This window comes from Ambystoma mexicanum, chromosome 8 (genome assembly GCF_040938575.1).
Source record: "Ambystoma mexicanum isolate Mex_15411 chromosome 8, UKY_AmexF1_1, whole genome shotgun sequence".
Taxonomy (NCBI): Eukaryota; Metazoa; Chordata; class Amphibia; order Caudata; family Ambystomatidae; genus Ambystoma; species Ambystoma mexicanum.
Window position 1 is genome coordinate 13418419 of NC_090929.1, and position 23208 is coordinate 13441626.

General features: G+C 48.1%; 1 protein-coding gene across 1 annotated transcript in view; it reads left to right on the top strand.

Moving 5' to 3' along the window:
• The window catches only part of PTRH1 (peptidyl-tRNA hydrolase 1 homolog), a 336615-nt gene extending 319519 nt beyond the window's left edge, over positions 1-17096 (top strand). Inside the window, exons 4-5 of the mRNA XM_069609139.1 lie at positions 11455-11500; positions 16558-17096. Of these exons, the coding sequence (XP_069465240.1) occupies positions 11455-11500; positions 16558-16782 (271 nt within the window). The 3' untranslated portion in view covers positions 16783-17096. The remainder of the gene's footprint in view (positions 1-11454; positions 11501-16557) is intronic.
• Positions 17097-23208: the final 6112 nt, after the last annotated feature.

Below are 23208 nucleotides of genomic sequence, written 5' to 3' on the forward strand. Positions count from 1 at the left end.
CACTCTGTTAAGTCCATTGCCTCTTTTTATACAATGGTGCCAGTTCCTCCCCGTCAGATTGTCTAAGACCTTTATCACTTTACAGGGATTGACCTTCATGCTTCAGTTGGGCCCCCTCGTCTCAGTACTTGAGTAGTTTACTGTGTTACAATATAACATATTGACACTATGAATATGAAGAGTGTTATTAGAGTGTGGTGGGTGGCTTGGGGTATTAGATGGAAGGGGATCAGGGAAGGGTACCACAGAATGAACGTCTCCATCCCCAAGAGGGGAATCCTCCCCTAGAAGGTCTTCCTGCATGTTACCACCCCTAGTGGGACTATTGGTTAGCTGCTGCACCACCCTAGCCTTACAGGGAAGGTCTCCCCCTTGGAGAGAAGTGATGTCATCCAATGATTTGTCACAAAGGATGGAGTTGTCGTTCTAAGGATCCAGGGAGTTATTCCCTAAGAATTCCATCATCTTGAACAGATATCTTTCTTGTTGTTCATTGTATGGTTACATGATCATGTGAGAGATTGTCATAGGAAACCAGCTAAACAGTTGTTTACCCTCAGGCAATCACAAGATAGAGAACCGATATGTGTTGAGATGGCATCAAGAATTTGGTTTCTGGGCAGTTTTGAAGAGACATAGATTAAATATCAAGTAGTGATGGGTGTGTGAGGGGGTTGAGAACGTGCTCTGGAAATCCTGGGAGGGATATTGGCTTGGTTTTGGAAGGATCCTCTGGCTGGCCTACCTTACCCTTTCCAGCAGGCAGGGGACCATCACTTGTGTACACTCACTCCCTCTGAGCTTTCCAAAGAAGGAACTGTATGCCAGACTTCCGCGCCCGCAGGGTCGGCACCCTGTACACCAACATCCCTGAACGAGAGAATCCAAAATATACAGTGGCCCTCCAAGCCCTAAATGCTTGATTAGCAGTAAGGATGCGCGTTACACGCCCTTATACACCAGAAAGGATCAACCCTGGCTCTGTCCCTGAAGCAGAGCCCACTCAAGGGCCGCAAGATGACCGGCGCAAGATGGCAGCCGCAAGATGAAAGTCGAAAGATGACAGCCGCAAGATGGCGGACGTGGCTCTTAAAGCAGATGGCTAACCTTAGCACGTGCACGTAACACCAGCTTGCAAAACATTTCAGTCGCAACATATTTTTAAATTGGACCAATGGTGAGTGAACAATAAGACACATGTAGGAACCCTGAGCAGCGGCCCAGGCCCTGGGAGAGATAGACACGAATGGGGGTATTATGGACGTTTGTAGCATGAGAATAGCAGAGTTTGGATTGAGTTGCCATTGGGAGAGACAGCTACGAGGAGGAGCGGAGCAGAGAAGGAGGGGAAGAAGTGGGGTGATTGAAGGCAAAACAGTGGAAGAAGTAGAATAATAACTTTTGCAAGGAGGCAAACAGTTAGGGGACAATGTACCCCCCACATGGAGACCAGGAGTAGGAGATGGGAAAGACTAGTACGTTTAGAATTAGTCCGAAGAGAAAGGCATGAGAGGGCATGCATTGCCCAAAGCAGCAGTAATGAGTGAAGCCCATGGAGAAGCCAGACAGACGGTAGACATGGCGACCCGAGGAAAGGAAGGTGATCAAAGCCTTGGAAGCCCCAATGTGGAAACAAGGGCCACATGTTCTGGGTGGTTTTCCCTACTCATGGATCTCAGGCAACACCTAGTATTACACCCCCGAGCTGAGATGTAGTGACCTCTCAAAAGGATGAGGGGAGAAGACACTGAGAGTGTGAGGGCAAGGAGGTTACTCCCAACACCATATGCACTTCTGAAGAGGAGCCTTTTTATTCAAGTTAATATCTTGGGAGACGAAGACTTTCGGGGTCCTTTCCTAAAGGAAGGACAGGTAAACCAAGACCTAAAAGCATGGCGATAGCATTTTCGTCTTGCTTTACCTCTGCAGGGCTTTTTCCTCCCCTTTGAAGTGGGAGAAGTGCCGCACGGCAGAAATAACATTTCTGCCGTGCTTTTCTCCTCTGTCTTCAAAGTGCACTTGGTTTACGGCTGCTTTCATGCAGTCATAAAATAAATGGATTCCTATGGAATTCGGCTCCATTTAGCACATGTTAAAAGACAGCAGATTCCATTGAAACATATCATTTGCAGGCAGTATTTACACTAAGTGCAGAGGTTATTTTGCATAGCGTTACTCTTTACTTTTGCACTCTGCTTTGCAAAAGCGTAATATTGCATCTGGGGCACCCACCAGCATGGGGGGGGGGGCTAATGTGGCTGTTCCCCTGCATGACCCCCTTTCAGGAACTTGGAGTTGCTGAAGCTTGCTTTTGTGTTGTGAATACAGACTGACTCTGCCGCGGCAGAATAGCCAAGTGGGAGGCGCAAAGAAGGCGATGCGTGGGTAGCTTCCAGCAACAGAAACACCACAACAAGAAATGCATATGTGTGTTGTGTCTTTGTCATAAAGCAAAACGCAAGTCTCTAACAGTTCCAGAAAGAGCGTTCATCCACCCTGGCTTGAATGTGCGTTTAAGAAGCATGGTCATTTGGGCTGCAGGTTTGCAGGGTTCCCAAGCCCCCCCTCGATTGAGGGGGCAATAGGCCCTCTATGATCAGTGTGCTCCGGTCTTGGACAATTTAGCAGGTCTCTTCCAGGAGATGAAGACACTGAGGGAGTCTAACCAGAAGAGCCCACTCGTCCATGCTCTTGGGGTGGGTCTGGCATATTTTTCTTCTGTGACCGCCTCCCTGCTGTGGGGTACAGATTCTTGATACACCCCCTCACTTACCCCCAATAGCATATGTTCCCTGACCCCTGGTGAGATTGTACAGTCTCATGTAATCTCTCTTTTCTCTCGTTTATGCCCTGAGCCACCCTGGTCTGCTAGAACTTCCTTGCTCTTTCTGTCTAGAAGGGATGCTTGTTCTCCTCCCGCCTCTTCATGTATATTAGTGCTATCATCCATTCTAAACCTCTTCTCTCTTCCCCAAAATTAAGGACCTAAACTCCCACGCCTCCTTCTTGTTTGGTCTCCTGATGGCACGCCTTCTCCAACCTCCTCACACTGTCTCTAATGGGTATGACCGCTCCAGTCTCCTTACAATGCCTCCTTTCCTCCGATGGTCTGGCCCCTGCCCTCTAACAGCCCTCCTCCATCTGATGACATCCCTCTCCTCCAATCTCCAGATCTCAGTACTCCTCCAGACCGGCAATGCTGCCTTATATACCCGTGCCTTCCCTCCCTTATGGGTTGTATTTAACATCAAAGGTTGATTCTGTGTGCTATAGGTTGAGCTGATCTGTGATTGGGCCATGTGTGCCGGGAGGGGGTGTGACCTAAGGTTACTTTAGGACTGGCCACCACTTTGGATTGCATTGGACACTTTTCGTTTCTCAAGCTTTACTTAACATTTTATTATATTCATTACAGACCCATAACCAGAAGTAACAATCAACACATTAAAAAGTGGGAATATATCGCCATTTGATTTTCATTACATTTTCAGTGGTCGTTTCTCCAGTGCCCTCCCTGGAACCCTCAACTCACTGTCAGGCAGAATCCTATGCAGTTCCCTTAGGGAGCACTACAGAAGATTAGGACTACAGGTATATGCAATAAATCCCCTTTGGTTTCCGTCTGTACCACACAGATTTAGTTGGTAGCTGTGGCTGAGCAGTCAGACTTATCTCAAGAGGGAGAACAGCAGTATTCAGGGTTTACACACTAGGACTACAAAACTATGGAACAAGGAAACACTGACCAAAGCTTTGTATCAAAAAGAATATATATATTTATTTTACACACTCTTAACTCAACACACAAATCACTATCATTAAAGCAAGTTAAAACAGTCAAGTAAAGTATACACAACTCCCTATTTAAATTGTAGACAAGTTTGAGCAAGAGTTTAAACAGACCAAAACGGCACAGGGTAACCCAAGCAGAAATGGCACTCTAACAATTTCTTCAGAGGAAGGGAAAGGACAAGTTATACAGGTTTAGACTCTAAAACACACCAGCAACACTTCCCAATTGGATTGTGAACAAGTTAGGCAAGGTAGCACTTTAGCATAAGCAATACTTAGGTGAAAAAACCGAGCAAAATGGCACTTCAACAATATAGAAAGGGGAAGGAAAGGTGGTTATAAGAGTTTAGGTGCACCAACACATTTCTTAGTGAAAAGCAATCTAGAGAAGGCAGTTGTAACAGATTTAGACAGAGTTAATAGGCCTGCGTCAGACTCAATGGTACAAGGCAAAGTGCCCAGGATCAAACGGTTCTAGTAGCTGCAGTCAAGTCTTTGTTTAACGATTTGAAAAGGCGGTTGCAGAAGGTAAAAGATAATGTTAGACGATATTGGCGGCCAACCCAGAAGGTAAGCAAAGGATTTAAAACACCTTTAACAGTAGCCAACGAAACGGGAGGCCTGGCGGAACAATGTACCTTAAAAGTGGAAGAGGCTCCTGCGGTGGCGGTAGTTCTTGGCAGTTCCTGCAGTTCGGGAGATCCAGCAGAGGAAGTGAGGCTCTTGTCGTCGAGGAAGGTTCGAGTTACTGCACTGTCCAGGGATGAAGCCAGCCGCGGTGAAGCCAAAACGAAATAAAAGGTACGCTCCTTTAAATCGCGGTCGTGGTGGACGGGTGCCTGGCTATCCGGTCTCCTAGTGCTGGGCACTGGCGATTCGACCAAGGCAGGTCCTGGAAGGCGATTGGCAAACTGGTTGGCCCCACCAGGTCAAGGGAAGAAGACTCTTGCAGGTGAAGATCTTCTCGAGTCGTTGGAGAAAAGTGGTGAGGATCTGCAGCAGGGCTTCACTGGTGGTTCAGTCGCTGCAGAGGTCTTCAGCTTCTCTCCTCTTCAGGTTTCTTAGGTCCAGTGGCGACTTCTGTCTTCCAGTCCGCAGGTCCCTGCTTTTAAGAAGAAAAACCCCCATTCATACAGCCTAGCTGTCACTCACACAGTGGGGTGGCTATACTGGCGGGATAACCCCCCAGCCTATCAGGGCAGAGTGCGACTTGGGTTGCCTATATAACCCTGTCCGGGCTGCCTATTCCCCCTCCCACACATCCTGTCTACCCCAGACTCAGTGGCGCCAAAAGGACGAACAAAGGATCCCCGACCTGGGTTAGGATTACAGAGAAAGACACGAGAAAGAAATATTATTAAAGTTCTGGCAAAAAAAAAAAAAAACGGAGTAAAGTTAATTATAAAATAAACAGGCGGTATGTTAGATGCTGTCAGTAAAAGTGTTAGCCTCGAACAATGGGAAAATCCCATAGGAAAATATTTGCGGTCAAATATTTACGGTAGTAACCACTGCCACCAGCCAGAAACTTTGGAGAGAGGGAATGGACGGTACCCTCTCGAAAATGAACACCAGAGAAAAACCATTAACCCTCTCCAGTACTTCCATAGTAAGATGGGTTGTACTGGTTATGTTCATAACTATTGACTAGTAAAGTCAATGGGGACTTTACATGCCCTGGGAGACGGTAGTCAGTCCCAGGGTATGGAGTCCATGTTTGGGGGTCACCGTGACACACCTGTGTTACTGCACGGAGGGTGATGTGTAACACACATGTAAAAAGATGATACCTATGAGGGTGAGAAAAACCTCATAGACCATAAGCACAAAAATAGCCTAAAACACACATCAGCAATATGTCTAAGAGTGGGAAAAAGAGTCTCACTCTTAGCAGGAGAAAAAAAGAAACCCTTAAAATCCAGCAAGGCTGCTGGGGGACTCTATAGGTAAGTGAAATTAGCCTTAGAAGATAATTCTCCCTAACACCCCCCCCCCCAGACTAAGGGACGGGAGGATCTAATCCACTCCTGGATGATTCTCTTACCTCTATTCGGTTAAAAACATCATAGAGAGACCATCAGCATTTTGGTGGTGACATCCTGACCTGTGCTCAAGGGTTTTCCGTTGTAAGCTATATGACCTACACACCCTTTCTGGTGCATCTTTCTTATTTAAGGTATAAGGGAGCTGATCTAACAGTCCTCTGGAAGTTGCAACAACTTCTGAACCCAAAATTGGTTTTCTCAAGGGGTCCTTAAGAAGGATTCCCTTAGATCTAGAAGGGCCTCCATGGTTCCTCACCACCTCTCTTTTAAGAGCAGGTTGGGTCTCAGGCATCCTGGTTGGAGGGACAGAGGTCAAGCCAAGTACAGGCTTCCTCTTCTTCTGAGATCGGGTTTTACCTGGTGGAGGAGTTTCTTTTCTAACACTAGGTTTTCCTTTGGAGTCTTCAGTGGAAGAGTCCACAGCCTTACGGTTTTTAGCCTTGGGCCTATTGTTCCTGGATTTCCACCAGCTTTGAGAATTACTAGTTCTCACAGGCCTAGAGAGGGGTCCAATCTGTCTATCCACCTCTTCCTCAGAAGTAGGGGGAGTCAAAGACTTTATAATTGGTTGGTCAATGGTGGAGCTTGGTTGGGGCTCCCATTTCCCTAACAGTCTAGCCTCAGATCTGCCTGGGGTAGAGGTCAATTTACTAACATCAGGGCTTTCAGTGGGGGTCTCAGTAGAGGTTCCCACAGGCTTAGAGTGGTCTCTTAAGGTCGCCTCTCTAGCCAATTTGCTTTGGTTCTGCTTCTCCTTACTGGGAGGCCTGGGGGTACTGGATACTACTCCTAGAGTTTTTAGATCATTCCCCAACAGGACTCTCCCAGGCACCTCAGTCTGAACACTGACAGAGGTCCTAGGAGTTTCCAGAGCTGCGGAACACAAATACCAGGAGCCCTGCTGCCCATTCCAAGTGCATCGTCGTGGAAAGGCCGAATTCGTCTAAGTCTTTGCTGAGCCCTCAAGGACACTCCAGAGACACAATCCAACTCGTCCAGACCCCCTCATCAGAGTATGGGACTGCAGGAACCGAAGAAGACTGACTGGGCAACTCGTGTCCTTTGTTGGTGTTTCAGAAAAGGTGCCAAAACCGCAGAGTGAAACAAGAAGTTGATGAAAGCTGTGCCAGAGGTCCTCCCTCGAGAAATCCAGTCCATTGTCCTCACGTTCGTCATCAGACCAAGGAATCTGGAGGTCGTGGCCAGAGCTGCAACATTGCGGAGCATCCAGCACAAACGTTTTCCTCAAATCTAAGGTACTGTGGGGAGAAAGGTATTGCTTTCCTTATTCCGGAAAGTCGCTGCAGAGCGTTGGAGTGCACGAAGAGGTGCCCAGGGCAACCCCCTCTTACCTCGACCCAAGCCATTGCTTGTGTCCCAGGGCCTCCAATGTTGGTTAAGACTTCTTGTATCTTCTTTCCTAGAGACTAGAAAGTATCCACAGGAACTTTTGATTTCTGCTGCTTTTCAAGATTTTGAGCCTCTCAGAACTGCCTTTTAGCTAGGGTTTGCGTTTTGGACTTTAAAAGACTTGCTCTGCCACAAAACTGCCTCTAGAACCTGAAGCTCTGCTAGGATAACACTAACCAACTGTTTTCCTTCCCAAAAATCACAGTCTTATATGTGTATGCAGACTAAATGCAATTACTGTATTACTTTGTGGGTGCGCGTTATTACCGATAATACAGTAGACCTGTCACCCTCCTGTTACAATTGTGCGCGTTCAGCAACAACCAACTAAGAAGTGGCTTTTTGAAACTATTAAAAAGTATACCTATGTGTGTTGCTTTCTTGTCCTAAGTATTTAACAGTGACCCATGTGTAAATATAATAATTCTATATTTTAATATAAATGTATGTGCAAGTGTTTCTTTGATGTACATCCCTAACTGGGTTCAGCGTACTTCCCTACAGCTCCCATCTTCTTCTTAAGATAAGCCTGACTGCGCTGCCACTCCACCAAGGTCCCAGATCTACAAACCACTGGGATAGATTACTAAAGTCCTACCTCCAGGTGGGACTTTAGGAAAACTCCCCTAACAAGGAGAGTTAAGGGCGTATGTGCTCGTGTGAATGCTCCCTGCCCTAATGTGGGGAGCCAGTGTGGTTGGTCTTGGGATCTGCACATACCTTCTCTGAGCCCAGTATGCACTAGCTTGGGGGTAGCACCCAGCTCTGTGAAGCACCCCACTGTGTGTTCCCAAGGATAAGCAGGGGACCTTGTCACTCACAATACATCTTTTGATGTCTGGACTCTTTCTGGAGCTCACACGGTCATATGACATCTATCGCGGCCAGAGTGAAACTATTGCCATGGTCACCCATATTTACTTTACAGAGGGACAAGACTGGGAACACCATCTTTTGGGAGAGTAACTATAACGTAAGATGGAATTATCTAAGCAATGACAGTGACGGTTCAAAGGGTGGGGCCTGATGTAGATATGACATAGTGGCTGAGCCACCATTTCACAAATCCAACACAAATGTTCAGTTCACAGATGCATCAGCCTGGAGGTCTGTTTGCACAGTAATTGGGAGTCATGCCCCAACACACATATGTAATGCTCCAGCTGTATAATGGGTCATCGTGCGAGAATGCCACCAACTCGGGTACTCTTTGGCAAGGAGCCCTTTACAGGCTTGGGTTCTTTCTGTCACTACGCCCACTAGACGCTCTGATCCTCAATGGAAATTGACCCAACAAATGTTCTGGTTCTCAATGGAAACAAGCCCACCATAGACTCTGGTTCTTTATTTGTCAGTTGTCCCTTGTCCCCTAGGGTTAGGGCTGTGGTGCGACATGTCTTTCATCTCCCGTACCTAGGTAGGTTTTCAGGCTGCGGTCAGAGCCGAACACAGCCCTGAGACCGCTCTGATCGATGACAAACCAACATGCTTGAGATGGTGGACCAGGGGAAAACGCGACTGCTGGTCCTTCGCGACCTCTCCGTGGCTTTTGATTTGTTGGATTATGCCTGATTGATTTGCACCCTATCTGACCTGTGGAATTGAGCCCCACAATCCACAAGTTGGATGAAATCTTTTCTCTCCAACAGACAATCAGCTGGGGAAATTGCTTCTTATAAATCAGCTCCCATCCTGTGTGGTGTTCCACAAGGGGACTGCATCGCACCCACGCTTTTCAATCTTTATGCAAGAACTCTTTGTTATCTGCTAGAGACCCAGGGGATATTTTACCAACTACGCAGACAATACCCAGCTGATGCTGGAAATCAGTGGGATCATGACACCGACACTATGAATCTGAGCACTGGATGACTGAGATTTGGCTCTCTTTGAATGGTGCCAAAACCATACTTTTGCTGGTCGGAAGCTCCATGGTAAGAGCTAAACTAGGGAAGGAGTACTCATGCTTCAGTGTCAAGGACTGCCACATCCCAGTAGTTTGATAATGTTGACACTGGGGGATTTCCTCGACTCTTCCCTCAGTGCTGAATGCCAGACTAACCTTATTTCTAAGAACTGACACTACTATTTGAAACTCCTGAAAAATATCAAGCCTTTTATCTCCAAAGCTAACTGCTCTTCAACTGCTCGAGCCATTATCCCCTCACATCTGGACTACTGTAATGACTTACTGGTGGGGGCCAGTAAGAAATGCATGCAATGTCTACAGACCCCCCCCCAGAATGATGCAGTACGCATTGTTAAAGGTATACCTAGACGGGAGCATATCTCCCCTGGTAGACAATCGCTACACTGGCTTCCCATCTCGACTCCGATTCATGTCAAGGCGGATTCTCTGGTGCATAAATTCCTGTATGGCAAAGTACCGGCTTTCCTAAGAGCACGTATTTGTTTGTATGGCTCTAACCGCTCGCTTCATTCGTCCAACCTTGGACTAATCAACGGCCTCAAGTTCAAAGGGACCAAAGGTCTAGGAAAGGCCTTCACGGTACTGGCAGCGCAGGTATGGAATTCACTGCCAAGCACCTTGCACATGGACCAAAATGAAAGGACTTTTCACCTAACACTGAAAATCCACTTGTTTACTTTGAACCATACCAAATGATATAACATCATGACTGTTTGATTATGAAGGCCCCATTTCAGTCCTGTTATATATGTTGTATTTTTGTGCCTATGTGCGCCCTGATGTCTGCGGGTCTCCGGTGAGTTACAAGTAAATAGATGAAATAAATAATTGGGTGATTCTTCAGAACAGGAACCTGCTACAAGCTCAGCTCAAACAGTGCAAGTTCTGGGGTTCCCTGCCTCAGATTGTTGGAATGTCTCTCCAACATGCTAACTTATTCTCTTTCACAATGTCTTTGGCTTGCTCTAGGCTGTGTCCCCCAGCCGGCTTTGGGGGATGCCCTTCCCGCACAGGACGGAAATCTGAATAACCTCCTTCAGCCCTCTGCCTCTCTCCCTCTTTCATTTTCCCTCTATCTCCTATCTTGTTCTCCTCTTCTCCTACTGTCAGTCCCTTCTCCCCAACCTCGCACTTGCTCTTCTCACTCTACAGGGGGTAAGAGTCCTTGTCACCCTGTGAGGGGTATGCTGCCTTGGTCTTTGAAGTGTCTCCAGGACCCTCATCAAGGAACATCTAGGGACCTTCCTCCCTTTCCCAGACTGAGGCAATGGAACCTCTTTCGCACTGGCTCTGCCTAGTCTATTTGCCCTGATTAGGCAGGCAGGGCGGGGAGTCAATTGGTTCCCTGCAGGGATCTGGTTTGGAGTGAGCTTTTGATGTTCAAAACTTAAGAGGGAGGTCTTTTAAAGAGCGAGTCACCATTTTGTAAATGTGCCATGTGCTTCCAAAGTTTGTTTGGGTAGGTGCAGGTTTTCCTCTCTCCCTGGTTTGCTGTGGGTTTTGCAGATACATGGTTTAAGCCTGGAACTATGGAACTTCTCATCCCTGCGTGCCTCCCTTTGTACTTGGAAAGCTCGAGTTGGTACGTCCGGTATGGTTATGGTATGGGTTTTGCATGAGCCAGCCCTGCTTCTGAATGCACGTGGGAGGAGGAGCCACTGCAGTGTTCTGACTCAGGGCGGGGAGGTACTGTCTGTGCATGAATGTGGCCAGGTTCATTTCCCTTCCTCGGTGAGCGTGGCCAATGATTTCCGTGGCTCCCTGCTTTATATTGCAGTTGTGAGAAGGTGCTTCTCCTGCTGCCTGTTGGGCCTGAGAAATCCTGCCTGGAAGTGCAGTCCCTCTCAGCCCCCTCTCTGGGTGTACCATGCCTCTGGTTCTTTGAAGTTAGGGTTCCATTGAAAGCCCTGGGTTGGGTCTTTGTGTATCTGGGTCTTGGGATGTATAGGAGGGTGCTGAGGTATCCCCATATACCACCTGCAGGAGTGATGTCATATAGTGGACCACTTCCCATGGTCCCTGAGTCGCCAGGTCCCTCAGTTTATCTGCCCAGTGTGACCTCACCATAAACAAAGTCACTGGGAGTGGGACATACATACTAAGTATATGCCACAGCAAATCTACTGTGCAAACAAGGTGAGAGAATGTGTGTGTACAGCAAGGACTTAGCGTGGCAGCGTGTGCATGGAGAGGACCTCTCACCTTCAGAGTTCTTGCCTTGTGCCCACTCTTTCTGTGGAATATTTGACACCCATGAACTCTGCTTGTTTATTTCAGAGGCCACAACGGAGTCCGTTCCTGCATTGAGTGTTTACACTCTGATGTAAGTGTCCAGCTTATTTTTGCACACTGGTGCGTTTCCTTTTTTGAATACACTCCTATGTTGTTGCTGCTTTGTTTGTCTTTTAGACATGAACAAGTCTCCGCTGTACAGGGCCAGACAAACGGGTAATAGTCAGAGCTGCCTTTTGGAGTAACTGACGTGAGCATGTCTGCTGCCTCCTGTTGCTCTGTTCGGAATGTGTCGGGTGTCTGCTTGAAAGTGACTGTCAGTTTTCTCTGGGTGTCTGGACACTCACACGAGTGGGTCCTGGACTCTGGGCTCTCTGCACTGCTATTTTGGCCTGCCTGCTGTCTCGGATCCTGTGTTTGAAAGTCTGGGTGTCTGGACACTCACACGAGTGGGCCCTGGTCTCTGGACTTTCTGCACTGCTATGTTGGCCTGCCTGGTGTCTTGGATCCTGTGTTTCAATGTCTGGGTGTCTGGACTCTGGGCTCTCTGCACTGCTATGTTGGTCTGCCTGCTGTCTCGGATCCTGTGTTTGAATGCCTGTGTGTCTGGACACTCACATGAGTCGGCCCTGGACTCTGGGCTCTCTGCACTGCTATGTTGGCCTGCCTGCTGTCTGGGATCCTGTGTTTAAATGTCTGGGTGTCTGGACGCTGACACAAGTGGGCCCTGGACTCTGGGCTCTCTGCACTGCTATGTTGGCCTGCCTGCTGTCTGGGATCCTGTGTTTGAATGTCTGGGTGTCTGGACACTCACACGAGTGGGCCCTGGACTCTGGGCTCTCTGCACTGCTATGTTGGCCTGCCTGCAGTCTCGGATCCTGTGTTTGAATGTCTGGGTGTCTGGACACTCACACGAGTGGACCCTCGACTCTGGGCTCTCTGCACTGCTATGTTGGCCTGCCTGCAGTCTCGGATCCTGTGTTTGAATGTCTGGGTGTCTGGACACTCACACGAGTGGGCCCTGGGCTCTGGGCTCTCTGCACTGCTATGTTGGCCTGCCTGCTGTCTCGGATCCTGTGTTTGAATTTCTGGGTGTCTGGACACTGACACGAGTGGGCCCTGGACTCTGGGCTCTCTGCACTGCTATGTTGGCCTGCCTGCTGTCTCGGATCCTGTGTTTGAATGTCTGGGTGTCTGGACACTCACACGAGTGGGCCCTGGACTCTGGGCTCTCTGCACTGCTATGTTGGCCTGCCTGCTGTCTCGGATCCTGTGTTTGAATGTCTGGGTGTCTGGACACTCACACGAGTGGGCCCTGGACTCTGGGCTCTCTGCACTGCTATGTTGGCCTGCCTGCTGTCTCGATTCCTGTGTTTGAATATCTGGGTGTCTGGGCGCTCACACAAGTGGTCCCTGGACGCTAGGCTCTCTGCACTGCTAAGTTGGCCTGCCCGCAGTCTCAGATCCTGTGTTTGAATGTCTGGGTGTCTGGACACTCACACAAGTGGGCCCTGGACTCTGGGCTCTCTGCACTGCTAAGTTGGCCTGCCTGCAGTCTCGGATCCTGTGTTTGAATGTCTGGGTGTCTGGACACTCACACGAGTGGGCCCTGGACTCTGGGCTCTCTGCACTGCTAAGTTGGCCTACCTGCTGTCTCGAATCCTGTGTTTGAATGTCTGGGTGTCTGGACACTCACACGAGTGGGCCCTGGACTCTGGGCTCTCTGCACTGCTATGTTGGCCTGCCTGCTGTCTGGGATCCTGTGTTTGAATGTCTGGGTGTCTGGGCGCTCACACAAGTGGGCCCTGGACTCTGGGCTCTCTGGACTGCTATGTTGGCCTGCCTGCAGTCTCGGATCCTGTGTTTGAATGTCTGGGTGTCTGGACACTCACACGAGTGGGCCCTGGACTCTGGGCTCTCTGCACTGCTATGTTGGCCTGCCTGCTGTCTGGGATCCTGTGTTTGAATGTCTGGGTGTCTGAGCGCTCACACAAGTGGGCCCTGGACTCTGGGCTCCCTGGACTGCTATGTTGGCATGCCTGCTGTCTCGGGTCCTGTATTTGAATGTCTGGGGTTTCTCTGAGCTTTGATGTTCTGGTGCCTGGTATAGTTATTTTGTGTATATTTATACTGCTCTGGTTACCTTGCCCAGTGCAAAGATTTGCCCAGAGGTTGGAGGATTGTGCCCCCACCAGAGGCATTCAGAACAAGTGTAGTGGGGGAAGGGGCAAAGTGGGAGCAATTACAAATGGAACATGAACTGTTGGTGAGGTATTGGATTGGTAGTAAGAGTGGGGTAGGGGGTGCTTTTTTAAGCTTAAATGTGTGCAGGCACAGATGTGGGAAGGAGGAGAGCAATTCTAGGGTGCACATTTCTAGGGGTGACTATATCTGTGTGGCAGAGTAGTGATACCCCAATAGCAAGTACTGTTGGTAGTACCTCTGACCTGTTGCAAGTGTACCTTGTCTCTGTGCTTTGATGTGATTGTTCCTTGGGTGTCTCTGAGCACATATTTGAGCTCTGATGTGAGTTTGTGTGCATCTCTTTGCGCCCAGATGTGAGTTTGCACAGGTATTTCTGTGCTCTGATGTGAATTTTCACGGGCCTCTCTGGGGTTAGATATGAGTATGCCTGTTGTGTCTCTTTAAGGTCCAATGTGAGTGAGCATCGGGCTCTGCGCTCTGATGTGAGTGTGCACGGCTCTCTGAGCTCGGATATATATGTTTCTGGGGGACCTCTTGCCTTTTGGGCCCTGATATGGCTACGTCTGGGATCTCTTGACTGTAATGTGGGTGTGACAGGCCCCTCATTCCTCTGCTGTGAGTGTGCCCATACCCCCTGATGTAAGTGGCCTGGGTAATTTCAAGCTCCACTGTGGGTGTGCCTGACCTCTCTATATTCTGATGTGACTGTGTCTCTGATTTCTGGTGTGAGTCTGACTGGGGTGTCTGTTTTGATGTGGATAGGCCTAAAGTGCCTGCTCTGTTGCAGGTGTGCTTCACCTCTGTGAGTTTGCGTGTGGGTGCTCCTGAGGCCTCTGGGTTCTAATGTGCATATTATCAATTAATGGTTATAAGGCGAGTATGCCTGGTCTCTCGGAATCTAATTTGAGTGTTCCTCCGCCCTCAGCCCTGCAGTGAGTGTCTGCAATAGCTGTGCTGTGAAGATGGGGTGTGTGGTCCTCTGTGCTCCAAAGTGTGTGCCTGTTCTCTTTGCTCTGGTGTGAATGTATCTGGTCTCCATGGTGAGTGTGTTCTATCTCTCTGAGTTCTGGGGAAGAGTGTGTGTGGCTGTGCTCTGGTTTGAGTGTGTCTAGTCTCTCTGAGCTCTGTTTTTAAGATTACGCTGGCTTCAGATCTGTGGTCAGTGTGTCTGGTGTCTGAGGTGAGTGTGTTTTATCTCTATGAGTTTGGGGGGTGAGTGTGTGTGGCTGTCCTCTGGTGTGAGTGTGTCTAGTCTCTCTGAGCTCTGTTTTTAAGATTACTCTGGCTTCAGATCTGCTGTCACTGTGTCTGGTCTCTGAGGTGAGTGTGTTTTATCTCTGAGTTCTGGGGGATAGTGATTGTGGCTGTGCTCTGGTTTGAGTGTGTCTCGTCTCTCTGAGCTCTGTTTTTAAGATTACTGGCTTGAGATCTGCTGTCACTGTGTCTGGTCTCTGAGGTGAGTGTGTTTTATCTCTGAGTTCTGGGGGATAGTGATTGTGGCTGTGCTCTGGTTTGAGTGTGTCTAGTCTCTCTGAGCTCTGTTTTTAAGATTACCGGCTTGAGATCTGCTGTCACTGTGTCCGGTCTCTGAGGTGAGTGTGTTTTATCTCTGAGTTCTGGGGGATAGTGATTGTGGCTGTGCTCTGGTTTGAGTGTGTCTAGTCTCTCTGAGCTCTGTTTTTAAGATTACCGGCTTGAGATCTGCTGTCACTGTGTCTGGTCTCTGAGGTGAGTGTGTTTTATCTCTGAGTTCTGGGGGATAGTGATTGTGGCTGTGCTCTGGTTTGAGTGTGTCTCGTCTCTCTGAGCTCTGTTTTTAAGATTACTGGCTTGAGATCTGCTGTCACTGTGTCTGGTCTCTGCCTTTTGTCAATCAGAGAGAATAGGCTTGTATTTATTAGTGACCATGAATGCACTTAAAATCCCGACTGTATCTTTGTCCCCTGACAAGCCACAAACTCCATCCTCAAACGTCAAATCAGAATTTCACAACATTACTGTTTGTCAATGGTAGTCTCTATTGCGCTCAATTCTGCTCTCGAAGAATGTTCATGGTGACTTGATCATCACTGGGGATAGGACTGAACCCATCCCAGAGTCAACTAAGTCTTTTCCGACAATGAACTCCTGTGGAACATGATGTGCCCTCAAAATGGGGGCTCCACACAGAGCCTCAAAGGCTGCCTGCCTACTTATGGGCCACTTGACAACGGTCAGCAGCTCCTACTCCAAACATATGCACTGCGCGTCTGAGACATTGAGCTTAAATTGCCTTGTGATCCTGCCCCTGGGGTTGTGCTTAGTGTGAGGGGCTGCACCTGTGGGTGTTAAGTAGTGTGGCCTCTGATTGGCTGAGCCTTTATGTTCACCTGTGTTTGTTCTGGGCCAAGCCTTTTAAAGATAGACCGGCCATTTTGGATTTCTCTTCCCTTTGCTGCACTGCTCTGGGCTCCTCCTCCGGTCTCCTCATGTCGTCGGCCTGGTGTAGAAAGGTTATGAAGCATGTACATGGGCTCAGCTGGTGCTTTACTTGGATGTTAGCAGAGTGAAGGCCTTTTTGAATTTACCACCGTTTCCCAGCAGCAGCTCTCTTTGTTCGTTCTGCATGGAAATTAACCCAACATCTGAAGTGGACATGCTGCACGAGTATCACACAATAGCATGGTGTGCCCCCATTTTCTGCATGGCCTTACCAAGGTAGTGCTGCGAGAAAATGTAATGTGTCTATAATGTAAGAGCGTGCTCGCTGAGTGAGTTCCAGCAACAAATGTAATGTGCTTCTGGTGTAAGAGCACGCTCCCCAAGCAAATGTCAGAAAAAAAAGAGTAGATGCCTGTGGTTGAGCCATCATATTAGGCTGCCATGAATAATCATTGATTGCTTGTGCCTTCTCATCGCACTCTGGCTCTGCTCGAAGCTGACCTGTCTCCTATTTTCTTCCAGGTCATGGTCAGACTCCGGGTTGGTATTGGGCGGCCACAGGGCAAGATGTCGGTTGAGCGGCATGTCTTAGAAGCCTTCTCCAGCACAGAGAGGGAGGTCCTACCTCGGGTTTTGGAACAGGGAGCAGAGCTGGTGCTGGGACACATTCAAAGAAGAATTCAATCGGAAAAGAGTGAAGGACTCTCCAGTGGTGAGACCGAGCATCGTGGGACGCCAACCAGTTGACACGTAGAGCCAGCGGAGTTCCCTTGCAACCAGCGAAGAGGGACACAAACCAGCCATGGTACTAATGAAGCAGACAGCTCTCCTGTTTGAACATTTACTGTTTCTTCCTCAGCTGTGCTAAAACCTACATGAATATGGGGACAGAGGCTGCAAAAGCACACACAGCGTGTTTATTGTACTCCAGCCTCGTGTGTCCGTGGAAAAGGATGATACAGGCGGGTTCTTCTTCAGCAGGAAAATGGTCTAAAAGTAAGATGTGCATTAAGAGTGCGGGCATTGTAAAGTAATACAATAAAGAATACGCAAGTCACCAATTTTGGGATCTTCTGGTACCACAGCTTTGGACTCTGAACATCAATGGCTGAATAGAGATAAAGGATGTGTGGGTGAGCACTGTGTCACATGTCTATACATGATATACCTTCTACATATGGCAGGTGCAAGATATGTACATTAGTAATGCTAGTTCTTTTCCCGTTACTTTTCTTGGGGTTTAATTTACTGTTCCAACTCCAGTCCGAGGACATTTGGGGAATGTTTTTGATTTTGGAGCCTTGTGGGCGGAACTACATGAAGACCCCCATGAAGACGTTTGAAAAAACACTAAGGTATAGTGCCACTGCACCTCACACAGTGAGTTTAGAGTACATCTTCCAAACACATGCCCTTGTTTGGCCTACCTCTGCTAGAGTGCCCTTGGTTGAGTGGCCCTCCACTGGACTCCTTAGATTGAGAGTATCTCGAATGGAGTGCCTTTGGCAATAGTCTGACTACTGGAGTGTGCATAGGTGTTTACTCAGGGCCACCGATCACACCATAAAAACATGTACTCGAAAAAGGAGCACCCACCAGGCAAGAAGTAATGCTGTTTATTACAGCTGGACAAGCACAGATCAAACAGAACAGTGGAATAGATCTGATTGATGAGAGCTGACATCCGAGTTTTATACCATTAAACACAATAGTCGAGATCCTTCAAAACTCTTGCCATTTAGAATGTTAACACTTTGGATGTTTCCCAGAAATGTCCTTGGCTAGTCTATGTCATGTTAGTGAAGTATGATTGGAGCAAACAGTTCAACAGTATTCCAACACTTCACCTCCCCATGTGGCACCACATCGATTCTTAGTCCGCTCCGGAACAATTTGCAATTAGTAGAACAAGTTACTCTCTTACCTGGTAATGTTCTTTCGATGGGATGGTCCGACGACGTATTCCATATCTATGACAGTAATCACCGCAGCAAAGCTGCGGTGATTACTGTCATAGATATGGAATACGTCGGAGGACCCAATCCCCTCTAAAAATAATATTTGTGCTAACCGCTGGAACTTTATTACACTTCCATTGGTCAGCACCATTGAGAACGGGACACGTGACACCCTGCCTCTGGTGGGAAAGGAGACATTCACACAACACCTGCTTGCTGATCTTCCAAGCCCTTTGTTGGATACTCTGAAGGCTGGGCACCTCCCAGGACACACAGTGACTAAACATCAGATTGGTTCTCTCAGGAACGCCACAGTGTCCAGTGTCCCTTTCCAATAGCCACCTGCCGATGGGAACTGGTGGCCATGTGACTGGTACACTGGCTCAGATCCATTTCCCCTCTACCCCGTGTGACTGCTGGATTGGTTGACCGCCCTGTAATTACATCACCCAGTGTTGTCCATCAATCTGCCTATGAAGAGCAGCTTGAGCTCTGTCTCCTTCCTCCCTGGCCCCCCGGGGTGTTGGTCATGTATTTCAGATCAAGCTTTCCCAGGTTGGTCCCACCCTGGGGGTTTCCCTGCCAAATGTGTTTACCAAAGATATTGCTTTCCCCCATCTTGTGCTAATTATGTAAAGATCCCTTGGGCTGACTGTACACACAATGCATTTCTACCTTTGCCCTTCCCTGTGAGGTCGTCTTTTATAGGGTGACTGTGGCTTTGTGTACCCGCGTTGTTCCCCTGCCCCCCCTTCTTTACTCTCAAAGGTGGTAGGTGGTCCCCACATCTGGCATTGAATTAGCACCTTTGGTACAGGTGCGTGCCCTCCAATGGAGTGTAATTAAACTGAGTGACCCTGCCCAGTTTACCTTTGGAGTGATTGTCCCTCTACTCTAGTGTTCAAACTGAGTGTCCCTCCCGCTGGAGTACCTTTGGAGGCAATGTGCCTCTTCTCGAGTGTGCTTGGCTGTGTGTGACTCCACTGGATTGTCCTTAGAATGGCAGCCCCATGTCTCTACAGAGGGATTAACACATAACCCAAAACTCAAGAAAAAGGGTTCAACCAAGTTTATTCTAAAATGTAAATATCCCAGAGCTTGGGGTGGACTGTATAAAAGAATTGGCAATATTTAAAGGGAAGTAAAAAGGAGCAATTCCTACTTGCTTGAGGATGTAGACTGTTATTCCACCTCTCACTTCCCTGAGGTCCTGCTACCTCCCCAGCTCGACTCCAGGACTGCGTTTTATTCCAGCTGCCTCCCCAGCTCTACTCCAGGACCGCGTGTTATTCCATCCCTCACTTCCCTGAGGTCCTGCTGACTCGCCAGCTCGACACCAGGACCGCGAGCTGCAGGTAAGGTAAAGGCAGACTTTCAGGCCTGTATAGCCCCCACAAGTCCCCCCCATTAAAGTTAACTTTACCTTGACCCTGCCCTTAATTTTATTCATACTATCCCGACCTCCTTGCCCTTAATTTTAATTCATTAAATCCAACCCCCTGCTCTTAATTGTAATCAATTTGTCCCGACCCCTGCCCTTAATTGTAATTATTTCATACTCCTCTGCCCTTAATTTCAATGAATTAAATACGACACCTGTGCCTTAAATTAATTCTTTAATTCCGACACCCCCGCCCTTAAATTGAATTCATTAAATCTGATCCACCGCCCTCAATTTGAATGATTTAATTCAGGCCCCTCTGCCCTTAACTTGATTCCCACTGTTTTTTAACTTAGGCACGCTACAATTATGCTGATACAGTTGTTTACATTTAGTTTAGATGAGCGCCTCCACAAAGCAGGACCAAATAAATCATGTGTCTTTTTGTGTGAATGTCCCTGATGCTGCCGGCTTGATTGTGTTATTGGCCCTCTATAAGTATTAAATTATAAATGGGACAATGCAGAACGAAGAACCGACAATAAAACTACTCAACACCCAGAGATCACCCAAAACCAACTAACCACACCCCCTTCCCTTTTCCATACCCCCTTCCCACACCCTCACACCTCTCACGTGCTACACACGCCAACATGGGTAGTTAAACAACCCACCAAAACCATGCAAACCACACCCCCCTCTATAATACTACAAACCCAATGCTCGCAAACAACAAACAACTCTGGGCGCTACCCAGCGGACGCAACAAGCTCAGTGCACATAACAAAGCACACCCAGAAAGATCACATGCACAGCAGCCTGTTCCTCCTGGCTGTGCACGCAACAACAGATGAGCACAAATTGTATCCTATCCCTCTTTCATTCACTAACCAACCATACGCCCTTTTCTTACAAAACCCCATGAGCACCTAGAGACCATGGAAATGGCAGCGGTGCGCAGTACACATCAACATAACAAAGAAAAGCCACTCCCAGTCAATGGGATTTTAAGGGTTCCCTGCACTTCTTTTGGGGTTGGTTTGAGTCTTTCCTTTTACCGTCGCTGTGGTCAGATTTCTGCCATTGTTGCTGTCCAGAAGATTCCCCCGCAGCTAACAACAAAAGGGAACAGCATGTTATTATATATTTTATCAAGAGTCTCTCAACGCTGGCAGGACACCTTATGTGTCATAAATCGGCCGTGGAAGCTATGGGACAGATGTACAAGATGGAAGAAGGACTAGATCCTTCTACTCCTTGGAACGCTTTGCACGGTCTAGTCTTTCTTTCGACAAACTACAATTACCCAGAAGCTGCGAACACCAGTGCGTTGCAACTTTCCTGTCCTCGGAACGTTTGTGTGATTGAACGCTCCTGCTTTGTTGCTCTATCCTGTTGCCTTCCCCTGTACGTTTTTTCCATCCTTTCCCTTCCCCTGTCCAGTTTGTGCTTTCCGCTCTCAGGCGGTTCCTTTTCGTCTCTGCTTCTACACGGATGTCTTTTTCCTCTCCGCTCCCGGTTCGTTAGCAGTGTTAGACCTCCTTTGGCCTTTGTGCTCTTATCTACTTGCTGCGTAGCACAGCTCCTCCCTTTTGCCGCGTTCGCCGCAGCTTCTTGTACGGCTGCCTGTGATTTCTTGTGTCTCTTTCTCAAGAGACAACCTGACTGGCTACCCTTCAACACTCCTGTGCTGCCCCCTTGTTTTGTGTACGGAGGAGCTGCCATTACATATATGGACTCTATTGCCTATTACACGCCAGTCTCAAACTGTTACATGCTGGAACTTGAAGTCCTCAAGACACTCGATATACGTAAGGATTAAAACCACCTTACAACCTCACAACCACAAGAACTCTCCAGGGTTTTTCAACAAGGCTTTTCCCTGGTTTGGGGTGAGCTCCCCAGAGTTCCTGCTGCCGGGCAAATAGCCTTATTGCCAAAGTGGCCTCCTTCGGAGCCCGTCTCTATCTCTTCAAGCAGAAGAGCAAGGCAGTCAAAAAGAAGACCAACAACTCCTGGAGAGAAAGAAGAGCGGAGACTTCATCAGAAGATCCCTCGGACTTCAACACACACTCAGGTGAGGAGTGGGCCACTGACACGGGTACTGTTGAAAATACCAAACCGTCAGAGTCTGAGATAATGGACCAACTTGAGGGATACAAGTTAAGTCGAATTCAGTGGACTGACAGTATGAAAGAGGCTTTCTGGCGACTGAAAAGCTTCCTGTGTCAGCCACCCCTCCTCATTATGCCAGATATCAAACAACTGTTTATCCTACAGACCAACACCATTAGGGTTGGTCCTGGCACTGTTGTAACTTAACTATACCATGGAATAGGACAATTGAATCTTTTCATTAGCAGAAAACTCTTGTCCCCAGGAAAACAACATGATGCCCCAATCACATTGAAGTGTTTGGCCATCAAAGAGGTGCGGTGGAGTGAGGAGGCGGACAACAGGATGGCATTCAGCAAAAGGAAAAAGAACCTCTCTTTCCCTCTTTCTATAAAGTTATCCCTACCTAAACAAATAACAGCGAGGGTGCTCGTCATCAGGATGTATGTCAAAACCATAACACTGTCCTCTGTCCAAACCAACTACTCTGTCCCTGCCACTAATAAACAAAAGGATCCAATAAGCTCTTGAGAAGGATGCCGGGCGAATGACTCCCTTCTCCTGGTATAAGAATTCAGTCTCTTGCAAAAGAGTCTTATTTACCAATATGACCCGGAGAATGACTCCCTTCTCCTGATCCATCTGGAGGAATCCTGAAGGCTGTTCCGTTACAGTCTTTTGCACAAGTCTTTAAATGTCTCTTGACTTCCTCCCAGAGGATCTTGATTAGCGATTGCAAGGTTTTATACATTCTTCTTCTTATGTCCCTCTTACTGTCAGGGCTTTCTGGGCCCTGTGCCTGATCCTGATCGTGTGGGAGTTTGCTCGCAGACAGTTCTTGACTTGATAGATGTTTTCCAGGCTTATTATGTTCACCGCTGACGAGGGAGTTCACTCCTGAGGCATTCTTATTTTTTTTTAAACTTTCTTTTTATTGCAAGTTTTCATGGATCTACGTGATCCGACCGCGGCTGATTTTCCCGCGGCTGGAAAGTTTGCATGAGAAGTGTGCGAACCACCAAAGGTTCGCACACTTCTCATGCGAACACACGTACACAACCCCTACATACCCATACCCCCACCCACACCACACCCACGACACACCCCCAACCCCATCATAAACACACCCTACTTACCTTTTTCTTCACGCTGAGTCCCTGCAGCTCCTGTTCCCTTCTACTTCTGTGATCGGGAACCGGTGCCGCAGGGTCCTTTTATTTTTTTACGGGGGCTGCAGGGGTTTCCCCCGCAGCCCCCGCTCACTGTACTGCAAAGTATAGTGAGCGGGGTGTTGCAGGGGACACCCCCCAGCCCCCGCAGTTTTTTTTATACTTACCTATAATGCTACCACCAAAGGTTCAAACTTTTGGTGTTTGAACCTTTGGTGGTAGCATTTTTCGGTCTGTATGTACGGTCGGACCTTTTTGTTTTCTGTCCGATCGTACAAACCCAGTTTTCACACATCAGAAACATTAAACGATACGAACAAGGAGATCAAACTATCATGAACAATCCTTCATACCCGCCCCCGTCTCCGTCTCTCAACTGTGTACTTATTATTCACTCCTCCCCCTCCCGGTAGCACCCCTCCCCTCCAGATCAGAGTCTTCATTGGTTCGATGATACCACTATCAGGAACCTTCGGTTGAGTTGAGATGGAATTTATTATATAAGTATAACACAAGAATGTCCTAGGCCACCTCCAGGGCATTCTTTTTC